This window comes from Tenrec ecaudatus, chromosome 4 (genome assembly GCF_050624435.1).
Source record: "Tenrec ecaudatus isolate mTenEca1 chromosome 4, mTenEca1.hap1, whole genome shotgun sequence".
Taxonomy (NCBI): Eukaryota; Metazoa; Chordata; class Mammalia; order Afrosoricida; family Tenrecidae; genus Tenrec; species Tenrec ecaudatus.
The window spans coordinates 121,194,441-121,214,936 of NC_134533.1; the positions used below are offsets into that span (position 1 = coordinate 121,194,441).

General features: G+C 48.3%; 1 protein-coding gene across 2 annotated transcripts in view; it reads left to right on the forward strand.

Annotated features, from left to right (window-relative positions):
* SORL1 (sortilin related receptor 1) overlaps window positions 1-20,496 on the forward strand; it is a 215,236-nt gene that overhangs the window by 64,956 nt on the left and 129,784 nt on the right. For both annotated transcript variants that reach the window (XM_075546728.1, XM_075546729.1), the window contains exons 7-10: window positions 11,189-11,290; window positions 12,252-12,421; window positions 16,699-16,891; window positions 19,873-19,990. In XM_075546728.1, the coding sequence (XP_075402843.1) occupies window positions 11,189-11,290; window positions 12,252-12,421; window positions 16,699-16,891; window positions 19,873-19,990 (583 nt within the window). The remainder of the gene's footprint in view (window positions 1-11,188; window positions 11,291-12,251; window positions 12,422-16,698; window positions 16,892-19,872; window positions 19,991-20,496) is intronic.

Below are 20,496 nucleotides of genomic sequence, written 5' to 3' on the forward strand. Positions count from 1 at the left end.
CTCCAAATGAGGTCATCAAGCTGCGACCTGATTGACAGGCTAGCCTCCACCCCTTCGTGATTGACAGGCGATTATGTAACTGTCACACTATGAATGGTGTGTTGTCCTGGAGACATTTTGGCAGTTACCCTGTGCAGAAGAGAATGCATTGCTACCAGTTGCTGTACCATCCCATGCAACAAACCTAACTCACGGCCATCGAGTCATTTCTGACACATGACAATCCTATGTGATAGGGTAGAAGGCCCCTGTGGGCTTTTGAGTCTGTAACTTTCTACGAGAGTAGAAAGCTTCACCTTTTTCCTGTGAAATAGCTGGTGGTTTCGAACTGCTGACTTTGAGGCTAGCTCTTCAATCAATGTGTAATTACTATGCCACCAGGGCTCCACCATCCCCATGCGTATTTCCAAATGGGACCATTGTGATTCATAGAGTTTTCATCAGCTGGTGTGTGGAAGTCACTTGCCAGGCCTTCTCAGTTCACCTCAGCCCGGAAGCTCCATTGAACTCTGTTCAGCATCATATGGACACACAAGTCTTCATTAACAGATGGTGACTCTGCAGGAGGTGCATTGGCTGGAAATCCCACTCAAGTCTCTTTCATGGAAGGTAGAAAAATTGACCATTGGCCATATGTTTGTTGTTGTTGAATTGATTCTAATTGACAGTGACCTTGTAGGACAGACTAGAACTGCCCCTTACAATTTCCTAGTCAATGTTTATGAGAGTAGACTTCCACATCCTTTCTTGCCCAGTGCCAGTAGTGGGTTCGAACCACTGACGACTTTGGGCTAGCAAGCATGCACTTAGCTATTGTGCTAGCAAGGTGTTGGGTTGGCTGCACTCACTATCCGCTGGTTTCCAGTCCATTCTGACTCAGTGACCCTGTAGGACTGAATAGCACTGCCCTTTGGGTTTCTGAGACTGTACATCTTTGAGGAGGCGGGCAGCCTCGACTTTCTCCCGTGAAGTGTCTGGCGGGTTTGAACTGCTGCCCTTATGGTTAGCAGCCCATGGTGCAGTACTTCTCAACCTTCCTAATGCCGCGAACCCTTTAATACAGTTCCTCATGTTGTGGTCCCCTAACCATAAAATTATTTTCGTTGCTACATCATAACTGTAATTTTGCTACTGTTATGAATCATAAGGTAAATATCTGTTATGCACGATGTATCTTCCTTGTTACAAATTGAACATAATTAAACAAATTAAAGCATAATGATTAATAAAAACAATATGCAATTATATATTGTGAAATATTTATGTATTTTCCAATGGTCTTAGGCGACCCCTGTGAAAGGGTCGTTTGGCTCCCAAAGGGGTCGCCACCCACAGGTTGGGAACCGCTGCCATAATGTAACCCACTAAGTTTCCAGAGCTCCTTGTATTGTTTATACCAAACCCAAAAATCCAAGTCCACATCCATCAGGTTAATTCTAATGTGTGCGATTGTAAATCTTTACAGGGCTCACAGCTTCATCTTTCCCCCTGAGAGTACCGGGTGGGTTTGAGTCACTGGCCTCGTGGTTAGCAGCTCAATTCCTAACCCACTATGCCACCAGCACGCCCCGCTCTCCGCTCGCTGTCAGCTGTCTCAGTGGTTGTACCCTGTCAGGCTGGGTGCTATAGTAAGATATGACGGGCAGTTCAGCTAGCTTGAAGGCTACTGCACTTCTAAGTGAAAGCCCATTTTTAAATTCACACTTCTAACCACGAATTTTACTCTTTCCCTTTTTAAACTTCTTATTTCTGATTTGAGTGCAACTTCACAGAGCAAATTGGTGTTTCATCCCACAGCTCACGCACAGGTCGGTAATTTCGTTACTGAAAATGGATTTCTGATGTTCATTATTCTAGCCAGGGGTCTCAATATTGGATCAGAGAGCAGAAAAATAAACTACCGCAACGTTCTGAGTTTTCTGATGAATTGATCACACTGAAGTGTGAATTCCTGATTAGGGTAGCAGACTCAAACTGAAACTGACGGTTTTTATTATAATGTTATTTGAATAGTTGTAAAATATAGCTAGCCTAATAAGCACCTAATGCTTATAATGTTCATGTTTCACAATAAACCCCAGATAAATCAAAATATTAAAAATAAAACTATAAGGTCAACAAAATTGACTTAATATTAATTCTTTGGGATGGCTGTATGAGGTATCGTTTTGCTACCCTAAAATCTGATCTTTTAAAATGCTCAGCTCACTGGTTTTGAGTCCATTCCCAGAGCTGTGCGGTCATCAGGAGAGCCTAATTTGAGAACGTTTTCATCCCGCTTCGAGAACTGCCTACCCATTATGAATCACTTCCTAATTCCACTTCCCTGTCCCAAATCTGCTTTCTGTCTTTATGAATGGTCCAGTCTAGAGATTTCATCCCAATAGAATCCTGCAGTACATGATCTTTCAAAGCTGGTTTCTTCAATGTCGCAGAATGCTTTAAGATCCCTCCATGTTGTATTGTTGTTGTAGCATATATCTTTACTCGTTTATTTTTAGAACTAGATAGCAGTGCATTGTATGGCTGTTCCTTACTTATCCGTTCCTTAGTTGGTGACCATTGGAGTTACTTCTCCCCCTTTGCTGTTAGAATAATAAACATTCAGAGGCAGATTTCAGTGTGGACGTTTTAATCTTTACAATGGGCTTGAGTGTCCACCCAGGAGTGGGATTGCAGGATCACCTGTGGGTCATGCACATGGCTCGAGTGGCAGTGGTGTGTCTGGAACAAGGCAGGGTTTAACATCCCTGTCAACAGCTGTGCTGCCGAGTCGTGTCCTACCACCAGACTTACTCAAACTGCGTGCTGAGCCAGTGAGCCGCGAGGCGAGCTGCATGAAGAGGAATGTGGCCTGGGGATTAGAGGAAGGCTTATTAACGATCTTGGATATGCAGATGGCACAGCCTTGACCTTGCTCGCTGAAAGTGAGGAGGACTTGAAGCATTGCTGATGGAAATCAAGGATTGCACCCTTTAGTATGGATTGCAACTCAATGTAACAAAGACTGAAATCCTTACAATGGGACCAGTAGGTAATAAGCATGGTGATACATGGAGAAAGGATTGAAATTGTCTAGGATTTTCATCTTGCTTGGATCCACAGTCAATCATGCTCATGGAAGCAGTAGGTAAGGGATCCAAAGAGGAATTGCATTACATAAATGTGCTGGACAAGACCTGTTTGGATTATTGAAAAACAAGGATGTTATTTTGAGGGTTAAGGTGAGCCTGACCCAAGTGTTGGTATTTTCAGTTGCCTCCTATGCATGTGAAAGTTAGGCAGAAGAAGAATCGATACGTTTGGATAGTGGTGCTGGAGAAGAATAGTAAAGGTACCCTGGTCTGCCAAAAGGACAAAAAAATCTTTCCTGGATGAAGTCAGGCCAGAGCGCTCCTTCGAGGCCAGGAGGGCAAGGTTAGTGTGACTTGCTTTGGATGTGTTAGCTGGACCAGTTGCTGGAGAAGGACATTATGTTTAATTAATTGGCGGGCACTGAAGGCCTTCAAGGAGACGGATGGACTCAGTGGCTGCAACAGTGGGCTCAGGCACAGGAATAACTGTGAGGAGGGAGCGGGACCAGGCGGTGTCGCCTTCTGTTGTGCATGTGCTCTCTGTCGGGCAGAACCTCGGAACTGACTGGGGGACGGACGCGACCAACTGCGTAGCAACCAGTTTTGTGTCTGACTTTCTGAGAAGCTGCTGGTTTCCACCGTGGCCGCACCGCTTTATAGTTTCACCTGCGGTGCGTGAGGGTTTTCCATGGCGTTTGTTGTTATTTATGTATTTGATTTTAACCATCTTAATGGGTGTGAAGAGGTATTTAACTGTCGCTTGATTCTGCATTTCCCCGAAGACAAATGACATTAAGCATCTTTTCATTTGCTTGTTTACCTTTGTGTATCTTTTTGGGAAAAATGTCTATTTAAATCCTTTGCCCGCTTTTTAATCGGATTGTCTTAAAATTTTTTTTATTAAATACTTTTATTGGGGCTCTTACATCTCCCATCACAATCCATCCATCCATCCATCCATCCATCCATCCATCCATCCATCCATCCATCCATCCATTGTGTTAAGCACATTTGCACATATGCTGCCATCATCATTTTCAAGCATTCTCTTACCGCTTGAGCCCTGATATCAGCTCCCCAATTCTTCCCCCTCCCTCACCCGCCCTCCCTCACAAACCCTTGATAAGTTATAGATTATTATTTTCATATCTTACATTGTCCTCCGTCGCCCTTCACCCACCTTTCCATTGTTCCCTGGGAGGGGGTTATAGGTTGATCCTTGTGATCCATTCCCTCTTTGTCCGTCCACCTTCCCCTTATACTTCTGGTATCTCTACTCTCCCTGTTGGTCCTGGGGGTTATCTACCCTAGATTCCCCGTGCTGCGGGCTCTTATCTGTGGCAGTGTGCTTGCTCTGGTTGTTTGTCGTTTTATTGTTGAGTTGTAGTTCTTTATATATTCTGGCTATTAAATCCATATCAGATTTATGGTTATCAAATATTTTCTCTCATTCTATAGTTGTCTTTTCACATTCCTGGAAATGTCCTTGCTGAGCAGTTCGTCGTCTTTATGTGTAAGTGCTTATGTTTGGACCCGTCTTTCTTTATCAGTGGGTCCATGTGTCTGTCTTTATGCAGTGTCACACCATTTTTATTAGTGTAGTTAAATAGTAGGCTTTGTCATTGGGAAGTGTGAGTCCCTATCATTCTTCTATTTCAAAAACCTTTGGTGTCTTGGGTTCCTTGCACTCCTAGCTCTGCTTCGGTATCACTTACCAGCTTTTTGCAAATAAAGGAGCAGGATCTGTGCTGAATCTGTAGCTCAGTGTGAGGAGCGGAACATTGTTACAATTACTAACTACAATGAGGAAGGAAAGGCAATACAGAATGGACACATTTGAATTGCGGGATTGACCAAGTGTATTGAGTATACTGTGGGCTGTCAGAATAACGAACAAAGCCGTTTCAGAGGAAATATAGCTTCAATGGCTCTGAGAAGCAGTGAGGGTGAGACCTGGTCTTGTTGATCACTTTGGATACATCATCAGACTAATCACTAAAACAGGACAACATGCTTGGTGAAATAGGGGGTGATTAAACTTAAAGAAATTCTTCCCTGAGATGTAGTCATGGAATTGCTGTAACAAAGGCTCAGAAACACCAATAATTGTGAATACCGCACAGGGCAAGCAGTGATCCCTTCTATTGTACTTGGGTCACCATGAGCCGGCTGCCTAAGAGGCAACTAACACCGGCAATAATACAGTCACCTAAAAAACGTTATTAAGTTTTCTATTCTATGAGCATGGGATGTATATTTACTTATTTAAGTCCTCTTCAACTTCATTCAAGCAGATTGTGTGGTTTTCTGGGTGCAAGCCTGCCACTTGTTTGTTTATTCCTGAGTATTCTTGTACATGCTGCAATAAATGGAATTGTTTTTTAAATTTAAATTTCATATTGGTCATTATTAATATGGAAATGCAGTTGATTTTTATACTTTGGTTTCCTTCTTACGGAAACCTTGAATTCCTTTGTTAGTTCTAATATTCGTGTGTGTGCGTGCAGTCCTTGGGGATTTCTCTATCCCAGTCGTGTCATCTGTAAATAGAGACAGCTGCCCATGATTCATTTTTCCTTTAATTGGCATGGCTAAATATCCCATACAGTATCAAACAGCAGGCTTTCTTGTCTCATTCTTGATCTGAGGAGAAAAGGGCTGAGTCTTTTTTACTATTATATAGGATGTTGGCAGTGAGATTTTGTAGATGGTTCTTTTTAAGTTAAAATGTTTCTTTCTATTTATAGTTTGTTGAATTTTTTCCATGGAAAGGGTCTTAGATATATCAGATGTGTTTTCAGTATCAAGTAATCGTGTAATTTCCCCATGTTCTAATACAGTGTATTCTACTGATTGGTTTTCGGATGTCAAGCCAACCTTGCATTCCTGGGATTGACCTCACTTTGTTCTGGTATTTAATTTCATTTTTATGTGGCTAGATTTGGTTTGCTGTGTTTGCTAGGGAATTTTACATCTGTACTCACGTGGCTACGGTTACATATTGTTCTGTGATCCACATGGTCGGCAGTTCGAAACCACTAGCAGCTCCACAGGAGAAAGTTGTGGCTTTCTATTCCTGTAAACAGTTATAGTCTTGGGAACTCTCAGTGGGTCACTATGAGTCAAAAGGGACTCAGTTGCAGTGAGTGAGTGAGTGAGAGAGTGAGATGGTTCTGTAATCTTCTCTGGTCCCGAGGCTGTGGTTCTCAAGGCTAAAGAAAGGCAGTGCACCTAGATATGTTAAAAGGCGGCTGTTTTTACACAGATTTAACCACACCATGCTCTAGAACAATCACAGATGGTTGCAAGTCTTGAGTTAATTTTCAGAATCTTGAAAAAGCTGATTTTGAGAATTTATGCCAGCATTCGTGTTGCTTTTATACCTGAGCAGATTTTCAAAATTCCTTCCTTTCTTGGTCATTTTGGAAGTGCTTCCCAATTAGTATTGAGTGTTGGAAGCTTTTTGTTATAGAAATTTAAAGCTATAGTATTATTATGATCTTCCCATGTGCTCTCATCCAGCTTTGATATTCAGCTCTCGGCCATACTGTCTCCCCACCTCCCCAATATTTTAAGGCAAATTACGGATGACATATCATTTTATCTATAAATATTTCAGCATAACCATCCTTCACGTGGGCACTCATGGATTTTTTCTGGGCATGGCAGTCATTCGGCACAGGTGCTTCTGTACTTATGTCCCACGACACCAGGTGCCTTGAGATGCTTCAGTTCTCCCAGTGAGGTGACCTTGCTGAAGCCCTGTGCAGCTCTCAGTGGAGAAACTCACTCACTGCCTGTCCTTGGGGCTTGCTGAGCAAGGCAGTGTCACTTACTCAGTTCCATCCTGCCCCTTTCTCCTGGAGTGCTCGTTTCTCTCCACTCCTGGTGCAATCTCAGACATGAATGTTAAGGACCACACTGCACCCGGCATTAATCAGATACTGATAATAGTTTATTTTCCACCATCAAAAATGGAAGTATAAGCTTAAGAAAAAGCTTACTATAAACTCTCAGAGTACATGTCATTGGCAAAATTTAAAGTTTTTAGATATTTCCCAGCTGTTGGTGGTGGGTGTGTCAGCCAAGGGTGTAATTTGACAATGTATATATATATTAAAAATCATATTTTGTTGTTGCTGAGAATACACAGAGCAGGACATACACAAACAAATATCTCAACAGAGGATTTCTTCTAAGAGTTAACCTTATAGGTATCAGAATATGGTTACAGAGAAGATACTAAACATATCCGAGTAGGCTAAAAGAAGCATTGCTTCTTGGAACTACCTACATACCCCTCAGGGTGAAGCAGGAAGGTGTTCCAAGGAGAGAAATTAACTTGTGGCGCAGCTGTAGAACCATGATTGGTTTGTATGGGAAAAATAGAACTGAATCTATCAATTTGGGATTGTGCTAAATTGCTGGTAAAGATTAGTAATAAAAGTGGGTTTTCAAAGAGGAAAGTTTCTTTTTCTTCCATGAAGACAGATGTCTGGAGGTAGCCTAGCTAAAGGTTAGTGTGTGCTGATAATCTGGGCCATTTTGGGATCGAGCCTCCCGTCTTTCTGGTCTACCAGCATAACTAATGGTTTTCATTTTCAAGGTTGCCTTGGCAGTGTCAGCTATTTGCCTTTGTGTCCTTGATGAGATAGGAAGATCAAGAAAAGATACAAGGGCAAAAATAGAACCCTTCCCACCACTGTAGTCTCTCTAAGTCACCATCCCAGAAATCCCACACCACACCTCTCTGTGCATCCGATCGTGAGGCGAGGTATTGGTTACTCCGAGACCACATGTAGCCATAAATATGTAGGGGATCACAGTTTTTTAAAAGGAGTCCTGGTGGCACAGTGGGTTACACGTTAGACTAATAACGGTAAGGTCAGCAGTTTGAATCTCTCAGCCCCGCTCAGAGGGGGAAAGATGAAGCTTTTTGTTCCTGTAAAGATTTACAGTCTGAAACCCACAAGGAAGTTCCACGGGTCACTGTGAGTAAAATCGACTCAAGGGCAGTGATTTATTTATAGTGTTTTACCCCATCGCCGAGGGGCAATTGTGAGAGACAGCCAGGATCGTCTTGCTGAGGAGAGGGAGCTACTGGCTGTCGGGTAGATGCGCGCAGTGCTCCTGGCTGCATGTATGCAGGTGCGTGTTATTGGCGTGGGGATCCGTGACAGGATGCACAGGGGCCTGTTGGTGAACGGGACGAGGAGGGAGGGAGTAGAATGGGAAGAGGGACTTGAGGTTAGGGAGTAAAATAGAGCATTTTACTTTCTTCTGTTTTGTACTATTCCTTTTGTAAAATGAGCATATTTTATGTCGATAATAAACAAACAAACAAACAAACAAACAAACAAGAGTCTAGTCCGACTCCTGTAACTCTGGGAGCAAAAGGCCTCATGTTCCTCCCATGGAGCATTTGGTGGTTTCAACAGACAGACCTTGTCATTAGCAGCCAGTGCGCCCGGCACCCACCACACCCCCAGGGCTCCTCCCATGGCAATAACTATTTTAAAAAGAAAGGGCTATGGGTGACCATGAAGGCCGCACTCTGTTTGCAGGGTGCCCGCATGGTTCCATCCCCCAGCAAGTCCCCTTGACCGTGGACTGGCCTTGTGCATAGCCTTGTGTGGAGGGAGAGACTGCTTGGAAAGCGGGTAATGCAGACTAGTTAGGGTGAACCCGAGCACCTTGCCTTTGTCTCCCCCTTTTACGCATTTTACATTTGTTTTAGCCTTTATTATTCTCTGCTTTCTTTTTGATCAAGGTTTTGGTCTGTTTCATTTTGTTGTTGGTGGAGGCATTTTTTCCCCTTTCTTGATATGTAATCCAGGAGAGGTAACTCTATGGAGACAGTCACTGGACTGACAGGATCTTAGGGTGACGGCAGAAGAGGCTGAGGGGAGGTAAGGCGCTAACAATGAGCACAAGGATGAAGAAGAGATCCTAAGATTGATTGTGGTGATGACAGCAAAATTCTTTTAAATGTTAAACCATTCAATTGCATGCTATATAAAATTATATGTCAATAGAATGTTAAAATTTCTTAAAAAAAAAAAAAAGAATTTGAAGGGACCAGGCAGGCTGCTTCCCTGCAGCCGCGTGCTGGTTCCGTTCCCTGGCTGTCCCTCGTGCACACTCTTGCTGCTTCAGGGCCTGTGCAAGGTGAGAGGCCGTGGGAGGGAGTGCTCTCTAACTGGGGTCCGGGCCACTGAAGCGAGGCAGTGGCAGTGCGGCTGCAGGATCCCCCCTCTTGCTCTGCATTCATGCTGTCCGCTCTGTCCCCCTGCGTAACTTCTTCTGCACCTCCGCTTGGGAAAGCCTGTTGCGCAGCCCCCGAGAGGAGGTGTTTATTCCACACCCAGTTACGGCCCCACGTGATTGTCCGTCGGTCTCCCTTTCCAGTTGTGGTTCTTTCTGCGGCGGTCCTCTAACGTGTGCTTCTGTGCAGTTGTGTTAGGCTCCTTCATGCTTTCGGTGAATCCTACGCATCACCTTGGAATTCACCTGGCGTGACACCCCACTCCCCCCGGGGGGGGGATTTCCTCAAGATTGTATGCAATGTCAGCATTCCCATGGGAACACGGACGGGCAGAAGGGACCGATGTCAGGGATGGTGTTGGAGAAGGGATGTGGACGCGCTGATGCTCATTCACATCCCAGCTCCTGTTTGGAGAGGGAGTCTCCCGTGGGAGGAAGGTGACGTCAGCTATCTCACCCTGGGGAAATGCAACATCAGAGCCTCCCGACTTGTGTGTGTGTGTGGGGGGGGGGCATTAAGACATCATGGGAAGTTGAGAGGAAAATTCTCTATCATCGAGGGACTCTACTTTCCTGATACAAAGGGAATAGACGAAGGGTTTGTTGTTGGTGATGGGACCCCCTAGGGCTTTCCCTAGAACCGTGTGTGCTGTGAATGAATGCGTGAGTACACCAGAACAAGAAAAAAATGAAAGGTGTTAGAGCCCGTCGGTGCCTCTCCACCAATAGCGTGCTATTGCTAACAGTTTGCTTGGTGGCGGGAAAATAAGGCTTGAATTGTCCTATCATTTTGTGTTGTCCAGGATTAGGGATAACTCTCAGGAATTCACCCAAGACGTGAGGTGAGCAGGAGTGAAAGTCCGTGACATGACTTCAGTAGTCTGTAACTTTTTAATTTATTTTTTGGTGTGTTTGCTGTAGGCTTTATCTTGACATCCCTTCTCCATTCCCAGGCCGCCCAAGCAGCAATCATTAGGAACTCCCAATTAGCAACGAGCCAGTCCTGAGAAACGGCTCCTTTCTTAGCTGCAACCATGATTGTAGGTTGTGAAGAACCATTGAGCGCATGCATGAGCACTTCACTGATGTCTGTATAATCGGAGCTCTCCATAAGGATTCACACGTGGATAGGTTGACTTGAACTGATGGTCTAAGCTTTATATATCGTACAACATTGTATTGACTAAGGAGGCCTTTTAGCTTTGCCACACATTAAAACCACGGGGTGGGCTTCTCCTTGTGGCCTAGTAGGGGGGTAGAAAGGAGAAGGGACCATGCTGGGTGTGTATGGGGTGCGGTGCGAGAGGCTGATCTGGCCTCAGGTCTGGTGGAGGTTGTGGGACTTCAGGCTCTTCCTGGGCAGTCTCTCTAACACCATCCTACAGCATTTCTTTCTTTGCTCACTCTGCAGCCTGCCCATCCTCCTCCCCATCCCATTATCTGTCCTGATATCAGGAGCTACCTACTATTTCCTGAAGACCAAACAGTCCTGCTGATGTGTGACTGCTAACCAAAAGGCTGGTGGTTTGAATCCAGCAAAGCTGTGGCAGTCCGCTTCTGTACACATGACAGCCTTGGGAACCCCCGGGTCAGTTCTGCCCTGCCCCATAGGCTTGCTCCCAGTCTGAGTTGACCAGATGGCCATGAGGTTGATGGGTTATTGAAGATCAGGCATCCCAGTGGTGGCCGGCATCTCAGGCTGACACTGCAGAATGGTGAACTTGAAATCCGGTTCTATGGTTTGTGTCCTTAGGAGCCTCAAAGTGGGCTGCCCTTTCCGTTTCTCTTTTCACTTGTTTGGATGGGTTGTAATCTGGCACAATGACCTTTTCTCTTTTTCTCCTTGGCAGCGTCTCTCGGGCAGCCAGCAACAGTCTTCTGTCCAGCTCTGGGTCTCCTTTGGCCGGAAGCCCATGCGAGCAGCCCAGTTTGTCACCAGGCATCCTATTAATGTGAGTGGGCTTAGCCTTGGGGAGGGGGGAGCTGTGTTGCTCCCATGCTGCGATCACAGGGAGGGCTTCCTGCGGATGCACTGCTGGGTGGGCATCTGAGGGCAGGCCCCTGAAAGCAGTCTCTGGATCGGTCTCCAGAAAGAGCTGTCATCTTTTCGTCTGTTTCCCCGCTTTGCTGGCTGGCGTGGATTGGATGGGGTGCCTTTATGCGGAGAGAGTTGGTGCTCTGGATGCAGTCTTTGGGCTCCGTGTGCCAACACGAATGGCCTGGGGAGTCAGGCCCAGCAGCTGCTCCTTAACTAAGTGCCCGTTGTGTAGCTCATGGGTGTTGAGGACCCGAAGGGGACAAGATTTGGGTCCGACATTTTCAAAATGGACAGACTGGATAGCCCGAGACCCAAAGGGAAGAGAGCTACATAAGCAACAACAGGGTGCATTGCAAGCAGCGGACACGGATGGGAAAGATCATCCTGGACCGAGGCTATTGGAGCAATGACGCAGGGAGGACGTAGCGTTTGAAGGCCTGCCGTTTGCCGGTGGTGCCAGTGGAATGTGAAGGACCTGTGAGGACCGAGGACACCCTGGTCATTGGCCGCCTTCTCAGGGTTCCACTTGCTGTGAGGGAGAAACAGCGGAAACCAAGTGCACCTTCATCTCTGTCGGACTCGGCACTGATGAAAAGTGTCTTGAATCAAAGAGGGGGACATTAACACACTCACTAGAGGTCTTAGATCATTATGGAGTTCAGTGACCCCAGTTTACCCACCTGTGGATCTGCTCAGGTTCCTAAAGAGAAGAACCCTTCAAGCCTGTTTGCCAGCCTTGGGGAGCTTCGTGGGGCTGCAGGTCCCCATTCCTCCCTGGGGCCTTAGGTGTCATCGCGTTCGCGTGCAGAGAGCGAACTCCCGGGGCCGACGGGTTTGTGTCTGACTTTCGCCTATTTTGAGTTTTGGGTCCACAGGAATATTACATCGCCGATGCTTCGGAGGACCAGGTGTTCGTGTGTGTCAGCCACAGTAACAACCGCACCAATTTATACATCTCAGAGGCTGAGGGGCTCAAGTTCTCCCTGTCCTTGGAGAACGTGCTGTATTACAGTCCAGGGGGAGCTGGCAGTGACACCTTGGTGAGGTAAGGAGATGACACCCCCCCCCCGACTTTCTGTATGTGTGCCACCAAACCAGCCTTTCCTCTCTCGGCCCACGTCTACACCACTGCACACCTCTAATTCAGTGGCTGCCAACCGCAGCTGCGCCCCCGCCGAACTCACCTGGTGAGCACTCACCTTCCTGGGTGGCACAAATGCTTTGCACCTGCCTGCTAGCCTACTGGTTGTGAGCAGCGTGGACCCACCCCACAGGACTGTGGAGGAAAGGCCTGGCAGAGTGCCTCTGTTAGGACAATGGCGGTGAAAACTGGGTGGCACATTCTACTCTGTACCCTGGGCTTGCCGGGTGTTGGCAGTGCCGTGGTGATAGTGTGTTTTGGTGGTGAGCTTTCAGAAGCCCTTGTATGTGACTCACATGTCCCAGGAATACTGTTGATAGTTTAAGGGTGAAGCCTGGGCATTGGGTTTCAGAAGCCGCCAGTGGGTTCTACGGGGCAGCAGCCAAGGCTGGGAAGTGCTGTTCTGTGTGACGTATAGTGTGCTTGGCACTCTGTTAATCGTGCTCTGGGGCTCCATTTGTTCGGCTGTCTGGCTCTGGCGTGTGAGCCAGTGTGAACGGGAACTGGGAGAGCCCCCTCTACTCTGGGTGAGCTGGTGTGTGCACCTGGGGCCCTGCTTCTAGTGGCTCCGGTGAATTGACAGCATTGCCCACTTTTCCTGGTGAGAAATTGCAAGGTGTTGGTCCTGTAGGGAGACCCCCACCCCCCACCCCCATTATTGATCCTTTGTCACTTCACCTCAGTCTCAAGGACGGGCTTCTCCAGCCACCACAGCCATCACGGGGACTGCTAGGAGGGCTGGGTGCCTTCTAAGGGTCTTTTAAGAGCCCTGACCCCATTGATTCTCAGATGCCATGTGACCTGTCAGACTGTTGTGAGGTGTGCGACTGTGAGGCGGATTACCCTCTGCCCATGGAGCGCGAGGTCTGGGCGCACCGGCTGACTGGTGTGTGTGTGTGTGTGTGCGCACACACGGGGCCCGGGGAGGTCTGGCGTTGGCATTCTTTCAGCCATCAGGTAATTCCTAATCGATGTCGCTACCTGTGCCAGATGGCACTGTAGGTAGATAGCATTGGGTAATGGGTATCCCGTCAAAAAGCCCCACCCGGCTCCTGATCCATGAAACTTCTCCTTAGAAGACTGGCTCTGACAGTAAGGAGAAAGGGCATTCTGAGGGGTTACAAGGGTTTGTTGGGAAGTTATTCTCAAGGCAGGTGCCTGAATTACGTTTGGGAGGGAGCACGCCCAGCAGAGGGACCAGCAAGCAAGGCGAATGGATGGGTCTCTAAGGGTGCGTTTCAGGAGCATTGAGGGAGGAGAAAGGTGGGCCAGAGGCAACATCCAGGAGAGCAGGCCTCCGAGGATAGAAAAGACCTCACTTTTTTCTCCTCAGAGAGATGGGGGATTTGGCCAGTAGATGGGCATCATCTGTTCTTTTTCACGATTTAAAAACCCGTGAATTGCATTATTCAGAGGGACGTACTTGCAACTGAGAGAGATGGCCTTCACCATCACTACAAGCGAGCGGCTGTGTGATTTTTAAAGAAGTTCTCCTTGGTGGCGTGTGTAAGTTAGAGAACTCCAGAGGGTAGGGGTGGAGGTCGGAAGCCCCATTGTGAAGGCCTCTCAGCAGCTCTGGCCAGAGGGTGGGCTCAGGCAGTAGGGTGAGCAATGCTGGAAGTGGTAAGAAGCCGAGTGTATTTTGAGCAGCGAGCCAGCAGGACTTGCTGGTGGGTCGAACAGCAGTGAGAGGGCATGGGAGAAGCAGGAGTCCACGCTTGGCATGTGCAGGGCTCGCCTGGTTGCCTCTGAGTCAGGTTGGGCCGGGGGAGGAGTAAATGATCAGAGTTTGGACTTAGTAAAGCGTGGCAGTCCTTTCCTCATCCGCTGTCACAGGGCACACTGTCCCTGTGGGTTTCCAAGACGACCTCTCCAAGAGAGGAGAGACCCTCATCCTTCTCCCGAGGAGCCAGCAGCGGGTGGTTTCGAAGGGCTGGCAGGTAGGGGGGGCGGGTGCAGCCCAGTGTGCAGCTCACGACACCCTCAGAGCTCCTTGGGTGGGACAGATTGGTTACCGCACTAACTGCCGACTGGAAGGCTGAGACGCATGTCCGTGGAGCACGTGGTCGCAAGTCGGAGTGGACAGCGACTCGTGGCTTCATTAGGTTGTGGAGTGAAGAGCTTTCTGAGTGGTCTCTGAAAGGGACGCACTTCCTGTTTCTCCTCCATCAGAGGAGATGCTGTCTTTGATTCCACTTTTAAAAAGCATTGAAGTCATGGACGCCTATTGCCCCAGGCTTTCACTACCTCTCGTTTTCTCTTGTCATCTTTGAAAGTCTTTCTCCTTTGTGAAGAGAGTCAGGACTGGGCGAGCAGGAGGGAGAGGGAGAGGGAGGGAGAGGCTCTTCTGGAAGCAAGGACTAGCCTCCACCGTGTAGCCATTGGCCATCTCTCGGTGAGCCTGCCGGTCTGGTTACAGATACTCAGCACATAGCCCAGTGAGGGACTGAAAATAGGCTCGCGGGGGGTCGGGGGGGGGGGAGCTAGATCCCTGCCCAACTTTTCTAATTGTTTTCCCTCAGATTTTTATCTCAGCATTGGAAACGTTCACATGTGCACGGCTAAGTGACCTTCTGTCATCTGCTTCTCCATCTCGGTGAAATGGAATAAGGGCGAATTAGCGGATTACATGGGCAGACTGATTGAAAATAGACCTCTGTGCCATTTGAAACGGGGCCGTTCTGTGAACTCCATAGGAAAGCACAGTGCCAAGGAACTAGTTCTAATTTACTTAGAGAACCGGAGAAAGCACTTATAGCGGGGGCGGCCTGGTGTTTGATGATGTGCCAAGTGGCCGTGCTGTGGAAGGCGGGCGTCTGCTGTTGGGCGGGTCGGAGGATCTGATGTGCTGACAGGAGGCCAGGCTTGTGGGAGAAGCCCAGACTGCACGGCCTGGGAAGGACTGGGATGAGGATGTGCATGTAGTGTGCCGGGGAGTCTGTTGAGCAGCCCAGGGAGTCCTGACCGAGGGGACTCTGCGCCGAAGCGAGCTCCAGCTCCAGGTAGTTGGAAGAAGACTTGCAGAGAGTGCAGACCGCAGGAGAGGTCAGGGAGGGAAGTCAAAGAGTGAGCAGAGACCTGGACGCAGCGGAGTGAAGTGTGAGAGGCCAGGCTTCTGCCTGGAAGGGCCAGAGGACTTCAGGAATCTGGCCCGTTTTGACAGTAGGGACCTTAGATCTCCCAGATGTAGGAAAGAAGTTAATAAGACTCCCGGGAATGACTGACTTCCGGATGATAGAATCCAAGTCAGTAGAGTTGAGGCAAGCAAAGAGTGGGGAGATCACAAACCTCGAGCAGATTCTTAAGAAGAAGACCTGAAAGCAATTCGAATAGTCCTAAGGAAACTTCATGCCAGGGAATTTGGTCCACACTCTGGTATTTCAGTTGGGCGTTAGCTCAGCCTCACAGCTCGGAAGCAGGCTCTGCCCCCGTCAGTGCTGCCTTGCCTCCAGGCTGTCGTTGGCGTCGTTCTGTCTGCGGCGGTGGGCCGGTTGTTCTGCTAGAGAGACTTGTCCTGGTGGAGAACAGAGACATCTCTGCTGTCCGCTTTATTGCTGAACCCGTGGACTCAGAACTCCCACAGTAAAGTGCACAGTTCCAGTGCTACAAGCCATTGTGTGTGCGCTCTGCTAACCTTTGTGCAGAGATGCCTTGGCTTTGTGGTGGGTGCAGTACTCTAGAATCACACCAGTCTCCAGAGAGAGACAGCGCCCTAGCACCCCAGGTAACGTCTTTTGTCCCTGCTTCACTGTCACCAGGGAGAATCTTGAGCCTTCCAGAGCAGTCCATGCAGTATGCAGTGTTCCTCTGGGAAGGGATGAACGAGCTTCTCTGGACGTGGTCTTCTGTCTGAAGAGTACTAGGTAGTTCAGGCTATTGGAGCCTAACGCATAGGCGTTTTCCTGTGGATTGGGTTCATTGACCAGGTTCGGCATTATCAGTGCTGGCTTAACTTTCTCTCACTGTCAAGGCTTCCAGGAAGATTTGCAATCATACTTGATAACAGTTATAGAGGTCAACTTTTGTCTATTATATTCATTATCCTAACCTCCCTGGGGTTATTAGTCAGGTAAGCATGTTGGCTCTCAAAACGTTTTTCAAACTTAAAAAAAAAATCAGTTTCAAACAATGCCAACTACTATCAATTCAGATGTATAGTTGTTTACGCTCTCTTCTTGTAGGTACTTTGCCAACGAGCCCTTTGCTGACTTCCACCGCGTGGAAGGGCTACAAGGCGTGTACATTGCCACGCTGATTAACGGCTCGATGAGCGAGGAGAACATGAGATCCGTCATCACTTTCGACAAGGGAGGAACCTGGGAGTTTCTTCAGGCTCCCACTTTCACAGGCTATGGAGAGAAAATCAACTGTGAGGTATGATGTTTGCGTTTGTTTGGGGGGTTAATATCAGGGAAACAGCTGCAGTTGGCAGTGGTCTCCCAGATGTAGAAAATGCAGGAATGGATAGTTTCCCACTTAGTGACACCATATGGGATATTTCTTTTATCTCCTTGTAGTTCCCGAACTCTGGACTAGGCACACCCTGGGGCGCTGTTGTGAAAGTGCAGGGTCAACATGGGATAGTTTAAAATTATGAGGGAAAACAACCTGTTACTCATAAGCGTTGGTCAAAAGACCAAACAGAAGCAAAGCGAAACCCACTCATAGTGACACGTAGGGTTTCTGAGCGTGTACACCTTTACAGGCAGACAGCCTCTTCTTTCCCGAAGCAGCCTGGTGGGTTTGAACCACCAGCCTTGCAGTTAGCCCAGTGCCTAACCCACAGTGCCACCAGGGCTGCTAGCATGCATCGGTTACTTTGTAAATTTCTAGCGCGAGTTAGTTCCCAGTCTTAACCTTAAATCATACTGTCTTTCTTCTGATGACATTGCACCTCTGTGAAGCTGGAGTTTCAGCGATGTGTGGAAAATTAAGCGAGATAGTCAAGGTGAAACAGGAAATGAGGGTGTGTTAGTTAGTCTAGGTAAACCAGGGAAACAAATCCACAAAAACTCATATATGTATGAGAGAGTTTTATGCAAAGGGTAAGTGCACATTCAGAAGGCATCCCAACCCAGCACTGTACAAGCCCACAAGTCCAACATTAGCCCATATGTCTGATACCAATCCACAAAGTCCTCCTCCATCTCACAAAACACACGCGGTGACGCCGACTGCAGGAGGACATCTGAATCAGTGAACGTGTAAGCATCTTACTGCTGGCAGGGGTCTCCACGCGGATGTGGCTTCTCCTCAGAGATGTCTCGCAGGAAGTGATCCTTGTCAGCTGAAGCAGGGAACTGGCTAAGGCAGCTGTACCCTGGTCTAACCATCAGAGAGCAAGAGACCCGAGAACCAGGAAGGCGAGGCTCACCGAGCCATGTATCTCTCGCCCTTCAGTTAATCCCCCGTATGTTTATCAGCTAGGTTGGCACAATAAACCTTAACTATCTCAGAGGGTGAAAGTATTTGATGCGCTGCCACTGTTCTGAGAAGTCGTGAGGTCCCAACAGGTGCACACATCCCATTTGTGGCTATTTAAGAATAAAGTAAAAACGGTACATTTTCTTTCAATTGAAATGCACATCTATATATATTTTTCTAAATGTTACTAAATTGTTGGGGCCTACATGCTTATTTTTTGATCTCTCTCTCTATGTATATATGTATATATATATATATATATATATAAATACATATGTATATATATATATATATATATATATATATATATATATATATATATAGAGAGAGAGAGAGAGAGAGAGAGAGAGAGAGAGAGAGAGAGACTAATTGTAAGAAAATAAATCAGTGTTTAGTGCCCACTTAGGATTTTGGGTAGTGAAACCCAGAATCAGGACAAACCCACCGACACTGAGTGGATCCCAATTCATAGGCACCCATCTGGCAGAGCAGGGCTGTTCTCCAGGGACTGCCCGGCTGTCAGCCTGCAGACACAGCTGCCTGAGTCATGGTGAGGAGCGGTTGGTGGGGTCCCGCTGCTGGCCCCGAGGTGAGCAGCCCAGCATGTAGCCCGGGGTGAGAGGCATGGCTGGACTAAGTCAAAGCCCCGGTTGCTGTGCGGTCAGTTCGGACTGCAGGCCCACGTGCTTTCCAGGGAGACCATGCTCTGTGTGGCCTTCAGGCCTGTCTGTCACCTTTGGAAGTAGATTGCCCAGCAGGCCTTCCTTCAGAGATACCTCTGGGTGAACCCGAACCACCAACTTTTGGTTAACAATTGATGAACGCTTAACTGTTTCACCGCTCAAGGGCTCGTTGAAGAAAAACAAAACCAAACCCACAGCCATGGTGTCCAGGCAGCTCATGGCGATCCGACAGGACAGGGCAAACCTGCTCGTGCGGGCTTCTGAGGCTGACTCTCTACTGGGGTAAGAAGACCCAGGGGTTAGACCTGTTTAACACGGCACCTTCGCAGGCAGAATAAAGTCAGAAAAGGAGAACCGTCTAGTAAGTACTTGAGACCCTCTCAACTTTTCACTTGCCAAACTGTGACGCCAAAGGATGGGCTCTTAACTAGAGAGCTGCTTCTGCGATTGAAATAAGTCTTCCATAGCGAGCCGAGCCCTGACCGTTGCCATCTGCACCATCAGCATCCTCCGTGATTCCTTGTCTAGAAGTCCGTTCATCGTCAGTCGACGGGCACTTTCTGATGAGGAGAACTGGCCCTGCGGGTGGCCAGGTGCGCAGCTCAAGCCTCCGGTGTCGGGCGCCGCCCTGTTGTGTGCGGGCAGACCTCTCCCCCGCCCGTGATTACTTGCCCCTCCGCCCGCTCAGCAGCCCGCTCGGGTACCGCCCCTGGCACCCCGCGTGCTCCCTGTGCAGACGCGTCTCCAGGGCGCCAGCCTTCCCAATGGTGGTGCGTTGCTGGTTGGATGTTGAGACTGTTTGTGTGGGAGCGTCTCAGAGAGATCTTACAACTTTGGGGGCTGGGTTTTTTGCTTCTGGCAGAATTGCTAACCACGTATTTGTACGGACTTAGAAACTAAATGCCAAGAAATCTCATTTCCCTTTCGCCCAGAGGCACTTGAGAGGCCCTTTGGGAGATAAGGGAAGAGTGAAACCTCTCCTGTTTACCTGTGTTGACATTGATTCTAATTGTTCTTTGTTGAGCCTTTCAGAAGGGCTTTTGAAAAATGACTCTGATTTTCCTCCTCTGCGGTTGACCCGGGTGCTGTTTCACAGTATCGTCTCCATCGGGGGCAGTGTGGAGACAGGCCGACCTTGAGTCGGGCTCCCCTCTCCATGTGGAGCAACAGTGTCTGCACCCGGGCCGCCGTGTTCAGAGGCCCCGGGCGCCGCCGTGGCTGTGCTGACGATGTCTCTCTGTTCTGTAGCTTTCCCAGGGCTGTTCCCTCCATTTGGCCCAGCGCCTTAGTCAGCTGCTCAACTTCCAGCTCCGGAGAATGCCCATCCTGTCCAAGGAGTCCGCCCCGGGCCTTCTCATCGCCACTGGTGAGTTAGCTCTGCTGGGTCTCCCTTCAGGAATAGGCTGTTTGGTTTTCGGTGGCCAGATGCAGAGTCACTGCCCACCTCTCCCAGGAACCTGTGTGCAGTTGTCAGACAGGATTTGTTGTGTGTGGCCGGGGTGAGCTGCTGTCCAGCACTCTACCGCCACCCCCACCTTGTGTTGACTCTATGCATATAGGACAAGATGGTGCCCCTGGTTATTGTGGACTAAACTATTATGGCCTCAGGGAAATCCACTGTTGGAAGTTTGGAACTAAATTGCCAGGCCTTTCTTCCTAGTCTGAAGGACCTGGTGAAACCTATTCAGCAGCATAGCCACGCACAAGTCTCCCTGGATGGAGTGGTGGCGGCAGCATAGGCGGGGAATCGAACCTGAGCCTGCTGCTTGGAAAGCAAGGATTCTGCCCCTGAACCACCAATAGTTATTGCATAACCAAGGCAAACCCATGCCCTTGCGTCGATTCCTATGTAAGGTATCTGAGACCGTGATT